General features: G+C 56.8%; 2 protein-coding genes across 2 annotated transcripts; both read right to left on the reverse strand.

Annotated features, from left to right (window-relative positions):
- Window positions 1-1108: 1108 nt before the first annotated feature.
- On the reverse strand, window positions 1109-4080 carry EAH_00059180 (hypothetical protein; the record flags this gene model as incomplete). The annotated part of the gene is made up of 6 exons (XM_013393608.1): window positions 1109-1250; window positions 1571-1787; window positions 2027-2198; window positions 2390-2602; window positions 3381-3592; window positions 3747-4080. The coding sequence occupies 6 exons, from the start codon at window positions 4078-4080 to the stop codon at window positions 1109-1111; spliced, it is 1290 nt and encodes a 429-aa protein (XP_013249062.1).
- A 283-nt stretch (window positions 4081-4363) lies between these two features.
- Window positions 4364-6373, reverse strand: EAH_00059190 (hypothetical protein, conserved; the record flags this gene model as incomplete). The annotated part of the gene is made up of 1 exon (XM_013393609.1): window positions 4364-6373. One exon carries the CDS (start codon window positions 6371-6373, stop codon window positions 4364-4366), a length of 2010 nt encoding a protein of 669 aa, XP_013249063.1.
- Window positions 6374-7958: the final 1585 nt, after the last annotated feature.

A 7958-nucleotide genomic window follows, 5' to 3' on the forward strand; every position in this document is an offset into this window, starting at 1 on the left:
AAGGTGAAAGGAGACAAAAGAAGGTGAAAGGAGACAAAAGAAGGTGAAAGGAGACAAAAGGAGACACTGGAGAAACAAAAGAAGAAACAGAGAGACAGAGACTGTCTCTTTACATTATATATATGCATATATGTACACATTTGTATATACAAATACATATATATATGTATATATATGTATATATATATATGTATATAAACAAAAGAAAGGAGAGACAGGACAGGAGACAGTAGACACCAGAGACAAACAAAAGGAGACAGTGAAAAATAAAAGAATAAAGCGACGCAGGGCTTCGTCTCTCTTGCTGCAGCACCAACCCCACATAAATATATGCAAGGATAATATCAGCAGCTGTCTCTGTCTCCTTTTCAGTTATAAATAAATAAAGAGCACTGCCTTCGTTTCTCTATCTTTGGTGCTGTCTCTCTTTTGCTGCTATTGTCTCTGTCTCCTACATCTTTCTATGTCTCTGTCTGTTCGTCTCTGTCTCCTTTGCATTATCGCTGCTGCACATCCTGTTGCTGTTGCTGTTGCTGCTGCTGCTGCTTCTACTGGTGTATCATTTAAAAGTAGCAGTCCCCCTAGTTTGTCTACAGCACAGCTGCAACAAAGACAACCGAAAACAACTACACGCAACCAAAGACGCAGCGCAGCCTCCACGCCTCAGCTGTATGTACACCCCACAAACCCTCAGGTGTATGTACACCCCACAAGGCCTCAGCTATATGTACACCCCACAAGGCCTCAGCTATATGTACACCCCACAAGGTCTCAGGTGTATGTACACCCCACAAGGCCTCAGGTGTATGTACACCCCACAAGGCCTCAGCTACAAGGCCTCAGGTGTATGTACACCCCACAAGGCATCAGGTGTATGTAGACCTCAGAAAGCCTCAGCTGTATGTACACCCCACAAGGCCTCAGGTGTACATACACCTGACCGCTTGGCCTTCATGACTCCACCGCTTCTCGCTTGCGGCTGGGGAGGACCGCATAATATGAACAAGCAGCAGCACTTGATGCAGCAGCAGCAGCAGCTGCTGCTGCTGCTGCTGTTGCTGATGTTGTGCTGCTACTGTCGCTGCTACGCTGCTGCTGTTGCGCTGCCTCATCGCTCTCCAGCAGCAGACCAGAGGCCAATAGCCCAGTTGAAGCGGACAGCAGCAGCATTTGCTGCAGCAACAGCCCTGTTGCTGCTGTTGCTGCTGCTGCTGCTGCAGTCGTCCGAGTCCTCCCCAAGGAAGAAGGTGCTGCAGCAGCAAATAACAAGAAATGTCTCCTTCTGTTATTTCGCAGTATGTGAGTCTCTGCTTCCCTAAAGAGAGACAGGATCTTCAGGCTAGGGTTTAGGGGTGTGAGGGTTTAGGGTTTTAAGCTTGCTAGGGTTTACAGTGGCTAGGGTTTAGAGTTAACGCCAAGACGCAGTCAAGGGTGAGAGATTTGTGTTTAGGGTTTAGGGTTTGCAAGATTTAGCGCTTAGGGTTTAGGGTTGCTAGGCTTGAACGGCTTAGGCTGTAGGGCTGCTAAGCTGTAAGGGTTTAGGGTTTAGGGTTTAGGGTTTAGGGTTTACCGTTCGGAGTGCGCAGTAAAGAGCAGCGGTAGTTGGGGGTGAAAGAAAACCGCCGCAATTGGGGAGTTTGTAAGGGACCTCCAGCTGCTGCTCTCGCTGTCGCTGCTGCTGCTGCTGCTGCTGCTGCGGGCAGCAGCAGCAGCAGCAGCAGCAAGGCAGCCACCCTCTTCACGCCCGGTGGCGAGACTAAAGAAGCTCAGAGAGCCGTCTTGGCTCCCTAAGCACAACAAACAACAATCCCCTAAATCTGCTAGCTAGCTAGCTAGCTAGCTGGCTAGCTATCTATGTAGTCGTCAGGGTGTAGCTAGCTACCTAGCTAGCCAGGCTGCTAGCTATCAGAGCAGCCTGTGCTGTTGTGCTGCACCGGCTAAGAACAGCGAGCTGCTGACGTTGTTGCCAGCTGCAGCTGCTGCAGCAGCAACAGCAGCAGGAGCAGCTGGTGCTGCAGCAACGCACCTACGACTAGCGTTTGCTGCTTGACGTCGAACTGAGTTTTGTTGGGGCTGCATGCGTTGCAGCTCCTCTCTATCTTGAAGAGGGGCCCCCTGGGGGCCCTCAACTCCCAACAGCGAATGACAGGGTCCTGCCTGTGTCCGCTCAGCAGCAAACCCTCATCTGCGAACAACAACTGCAGCAGCAAAAGCAGCAGCAGCAGCAAAAGCAGCAGCAAAAACAGCAGAAATGCCACTCCAGAAACGCCTGATGCAACTCGACTTACAGAGCCAGCAGCAGCAGCAGCAGCAACAGCAGCAGCAACAGCAGCATAAGCTGCAACAGCAGCACCAACAACATCAGCAGCAGCAGCAGGACGAGGCGCACCTGCGCAACGGCGCCTGAGGGGCAAGAAGGGTCAGAAAAGAGGAGGGGTTTGCTGCTGCTGCGGACGTCGTACAGACCAATGGTCCCCCCTTGGCTCCCGCATGCAACCGCGCTGCTGCTGCTGCTGCTGCTGCTGGGCATAGCAGCAATAGCAGAAATCATCCCCTTCTGCACAACCGAACCCTTGCTGCGTCGAGTCCCTAGCTGCCACTCCTAAGACAAGCAGCAGCAAAAGCAGCAGCAGCAACCGCAATGTAAAGGCAGAAAGCAGCAGCAGCAAAAGCCGATAAAAACAGCAGCAGCAGCAGCGGGGCCTAGAAATAGCAGCAGCAGCAGCAGAAAAAGCAACAGCAGCGGGCCATAGAAACAGCAGCAGCAGCAGCAACAGCGAGCCACACGGACAGCAGCAGCAGCAGCAGCAGCAGCAGCAGCAGCAGCAGCAGCATTGTACTTGTATGGGTTTGTAGGGCCTGTGGATATTGAAGAGCGCGAAGGCGCCCCTAGCAGCAGCAAACAGTAAATTGCTGCTGCTAAAGGAGACAGCAAACGTCTGCTGCAGCTCTTCACCTCTATCAACAAACAGCAACGAAGATATCAAAGAGCCGTCCACCAGCCGCCGCACCTGAATCTGCAGCAGCAGCAACAGCAACAGCAGCAGCAACAGCAATATTACAAGCAAGCAACATGTTGCAGAAGAAACAGACATACACTGCGAAGGGGATGACGCACAAACAAACACCCAGCAGCAGCGTCAGCTGCAACAGCAGCCGCAGCAGCATCCACAACAGCAACAGCAGCAGCAGTGAGAAGAAACAGAAACTGCTACATAGCCCCCCCACAGCAGCAACTGCAGCAGCGGCACACAAACGCTGCAATAGCCAATTCAGCAGCAGCAGCAGCAGCAGCAAGCGCAGCACGGACGGAAACAGCAACAGCACGAGCGAGCGTAGCAGCAACAGCAACAGCAGCAGCAGCAGCAGCAGCAAAGTACCGGGTGATCGATTGCGGAGACAGCGCAGCAGCAGCTATCTGGTCCCTGCTGGTGAAACAAATCAGGAGGGAAGGACATGTCCCAAAGTGTCTCCCCAACAGCTAACTCCAACCAAGGAGACAACTCTGCTGCTGCTGCTGCTGTTGCTGTTGCTGCTGCTGGTGCTCCTGCTGCTGCTTCCCTGTCGCACACCGCGTCAAGCCCTCCACCACCTGCAACACAACATGCAGCAACAGCCTCGCTGCAGCTGCAAAAGCGCTGCGATAATCTACCACAGCAGCAGCAACAGCAGCAGCAGCGGCAACAGCAGCAGTAGCACCAATCCCAGGAACAGCAGCAGCAGCAGCAGCAGCAGCAGCAGCTCACTTAAAGCTTCGGGTGTCGCGAAGAACCGCAGCAAACCGTCAGCAAATACCGCGCAAATGCCGCTGCCGTCTGGCAGCAGCTTTGCCCACTGCAGCGCGCCCCCATCAGCTGCTGCAGTTGCTGCGGCTTCTGCTGCTGCTGCTGTTGCTGTTGTTGTTGCTGCTGCTGTTGCTGCTCCTTCCAAAGGAGCGACGCCTTCCCACCCGCTCCCCACTGCAGCAGCACGCAAGGTCAGATCTACTGAGCGCAAACCGCTGCTGCTGCTGCTGCTGCTGTTGTTGTCGCAAGCAACTGCTGCTGCCGCAGCATCTGCCTGCTGCGTGGCCCCACACATTGTTGCTGCTGCCGTTGCTACCCCTCTTGCTGCTGCTGCGCCCTCCTTAAAACAGTGGATGCTGTCCCTCAGAAAGCAAAAGGACCCTTAACAATGACGCGGCGCTGCTGCTGCTGCTGCTGCTGCTGCTGCTGCCGCTGCTGCCGCTGCTGCTGCTACTGAATCCCTCTTCGTCTTGGCTAACTTACAAGTGCGTACCGCCCTCACACGGCGCCGGCAGCAGCAAAAGCAGCAACGGCTGCTGCTGCTTCTGCTTCTGCTGCTGCTGCTAGTGCAGCAGCAGCTAGCAATCCGCAATCGGAGGCGTCTCCCCCCCACAGGTTAGAGCAGCAGGCCGCTGCTTCTTCGGTGAGAGAGGAGGCAGTGCTGCTGCTGGTGCTGGCGGTGGAGGTGGCGCTTGCTCTGCTGCAGCAGCAAGACAGAAAGCAACAGAAGCAGCAGTCTGAGCAGCAGCTGCTGCTGCACTTGCTGCCTGAAGGGCTGCTGCTGCGGCGGACTCTGCAGCAGTTGCTGCTGCTTCGGCTGCTGTTGCTGCTGTTGCTGCTGCCTGAAGAGCTGCTTCTGCTGCCTCTGCGTCTACACCACCCAGCAGCTGCCCGTCCAGCTGCTGCTGCTGCTGCTGCTGCTCTCCTGAGCTGCTGCCGCGCTGTCTCTTCCCGCGTGGCGGCGGCGTGCTGCTGCAGTCTGCTGCTGCTGTTGCTGCCGTTGCTGCACCTACACACAGAGAGGCAAGGGACACGGGTGCCGCTGCTGCTGCTGCTGCAGCTGCTGCTGTTGCTGCGGAGCTAGCCAGCGCCGCCTCCCCACTGCTGCAGCGCAGAGCAGCAGCAGCACTCTGGATCGCGTCAGCAGCAGCTGCTGCTGCTGCCGCTGCTGCTGCTCCGTCTTGAGCGCGAACTGCTGCTGCTGCAGCTTCCGCTCCCTGCGCCAGTGCAGCCGCTGCTGCGTCACCGGCCTCCGCTGCTGCAGCAGCAGCTGCTGCTGCTGCTGCTTCCTCAAGCTTCGGCGTTAAGGCCAGGGCGTTCTTGTCTCCTGCTGCTGCAGCGCGACCTGCAGCAAGAGACTGCAACAGCTGCAGCACCTGGGGGTTGGTGCAGGAGAGATCGAGAGGGTTATAGGGCGTTCCTGCTGCTGGAGCAGAAAAGGGGGCCCCTGCTGCTGCTGCTGCTGCTGCTGCTGCTGCCTGGCCCTTAGCTAACTGCTGTTGCGCGTCTGTTGCAGCAGCACTCAAGTGCTGCGCCTCTTTTCTCTGCCCCCGTTTACAGCGAGAAGAAGGTGTGCTTGTTGCTGCTGCTCCTGCTGCAGTTGCTGCTGCTGCTGCTGCTGCTGGAGCTGCACCAGGCAGCACCGTACCTCCGAGAGGCAGCGTTGCAAGAAGTGCTGCAGCGGCTGCTGCTGCGTCCTCTCCCTGGCCGTTCTGCTGCTGCTGCTGCTGTGGGGCCCCACAGCCTGCTGCTGCTGCTGCACCACGGGGAGGAGACGATCCCGGCGAAGCGCCGCCTGCTACCCCCAAGCCGCTGAGGGCCCCGTACCCAGGGAGGCACCGCTGCTGCTGCTGCTGCTGCCGGGTTGTGTCTCCGTCTGTATCTGCTGCTGCAAGCAGCCTCTGTCTCCTTGCTAACTCCTCTCTCAACCTTCGCTCAACACGCTTCTGGTGCCCGCTCTTCCAGCGCTTCTTCGTTCCTGGGGTTTGTCCCCTTGCTGCTGCTGCTGCTGCTGCTGCTGCTGCTGCTGCGCTGCTGCTGCTGCTGCCGGCGGGATCAGCCTTCAGGTCCAGCGGTCCGCTGCTGCTGCTGCTGCACAACGAAGCGAGAGACAGACAAGGAGCACCCTTGGGTACGGTTCCTGCTGCTGCTGCTGCTGCTGCAGGTTGCTGCTGCTGCTGACTGCCCACTATGTCCAGCGCGTCCCCCACGAGGCCTCCCCCAAAAGACAGCAGCAGATCGGTTGGCGCTGCTGCTGCAGCTCCTGCTGCTCCAGGAGGCGTTGCTGCTGCTGCTGCAGAAGCAAAACTTCTGTCTGTGTGGGGCCCCGAAGAGTCGGGCGCTAAGGGGCAATCAACAGGGGACAGCGTTTCTGCTGCTGCTGCTGCTGCTGCTGCTGCTGGCGTCGCCCCTGGTGCGGAAGGGGTTCCCGAGCCCCCTACAGGAGCAGCAGCAGATGCACCCGTAACTTCTGCTGCTGCTGTTGCTGCTGCTGCAGCTGCAGCAGCTGTTCGCTCCTGCTGCAGGGCCCCACACGTCACCGCCGGGAGAGAGGGGACGAAAGGGGACTGCAGCGGCTGCCGAGCCATTAGCCGGCTGCTGCTGCTGCTGCTGCTGCTGCTGTTACTGCTGCTGCTGTGTGGGTTTGCGCACACAGCAGCAGGGGGCACCACGTCGCCTCAACGTGCAGCTGCTGCTGCTGTTGTTGTTGTTGTTGCTGCTGCTGATGTTGCAGCGAAAAGCATTAAGAATAAAACAAAGGCAGGGGAGGCCGCAGCCACTTCAGAACCCTGTGCTGCAGCTCTGGGTGCAGCAGGGCCCCTCTGCAACTGCTGCTGCTGCTGCTGCTGTTGTTGCTGTAATTGCTGCTGCTGCTGCAGTAGTTTCTTCTGAAGCGCTGAAAGGGCCCCTGACGATAGTGTTGGAAGGAAGAAGTTGGTGAGGAAGGGTGCAGCAGGCGTCGCTGCAGCAGCTGCTGCAGTTGCTGCTGCTGCTGCTGCTGCTGCTGCTGGAGCGGTGTTGCTGCTGTGAGGGCAGCGCTGGCCCTCTACAAGAAGAAGCAGCGTACATAAAATAATATTTAAACGAATAAATTTAAAGAGGGAGGGCCCCTACGGAAGGAAGGAAGGCTCTTGAGCTGTCGCTGCTGCTGCTACTGCTGCTGCGGAGGGAGGGGGCCTCTGCTGCTGCTGCTGCTGCTGCTGCAGCAGTGGGGACATGAACAGCAGCAACTGAGGACCTTTTGTGTCTCTGCTAAGCAACCAAACAAAGACTTAAAACAAAAACGCCAGATGTGATGGGGGCAAATGAGGAGTTGCTGCTGCTGCTGTTGCTGCTGTTGCTGCTGCTGCTGCCGTGGGCGGGGGGCCCTCTCGGTGGTTCAGCAGCTGCAGCAGCAGCAGCAGCAGCAGCAGGAGGCCACCCATTAGCAGCAGCAAGCAGTACATGGGGAGCTGCTGCTGCAGCAGTTACTCTTTAAAAGGCGTTCTTCATATTGAATTCATTAATATAATCTGGTGCTGCTGCTGCTGCAGCAGCAGCAGCAGCAGATTCTTTATTTCTTATGTTTCTTCGTGGGGCCCCCTGTGGGTGGGCCTAACGAGCCTCAGGGGGCCCCTAAAAGAAATGTTGCTGCGCTGCTGCAGTAATGAGTGCAGCAAGTTGCTGCTTATTATTATGCTGCAGCAGCAAAATAAGAATGCAAATATATTAAAAGAGACTGAGAGGTACAACTGCTGCTTTTATTCTAACCTTCTGTATGAAGGTGAAGCAGCAGCAGCAGCAGCAAAGAATAAATACAAGAAGCAAACCAATACTTGCGGTGTATGTACACTTAAAAGACAAATGCCGCCTCAAACTCCTGGCTCTTCTGCTGCTGCTGCTCTTCTGCTGCTGCTGCTACTGCTACTGCTGCCGCTACTACTGCTGCTGCTGCTACTGCTGTTGGTGCTGCTGCTGGTGCTGCTGCTGGTGCTGCTGCCGCTGCTGGTGCTGTTGCCGCTGCTGCTACTGCTTCTGAAGAAGAAGTGCTCTTTAGCAGAACCTGCTGCTGCAGCAGCTCCCCTCGCACTGCCAATTGCTGCTGCTAGATTACCCGCTGCTGCTGCTGCTGCTGCTGAACCACCAAGAGGGGAGCCCCGCCCACGCCAGCAGCAGCAGCAGCAGCAGCAGCAG

The sequence above is a fragment of the Eimeria acervulina genome, genomic scaffold (genome assembly GCF_000499425.1).
Source record: "Eimeria acervulina Houghton genomic scaffold, Eah_scaff1385, whole genome shotgun sequence".
Taxonomy (NCBI): domain Eukaryota; phylum Apicomplexa; class Conoidasida; order Eucoccidiorida; family Eimeriidae; genus Eimeria; species Eimeria acervulina.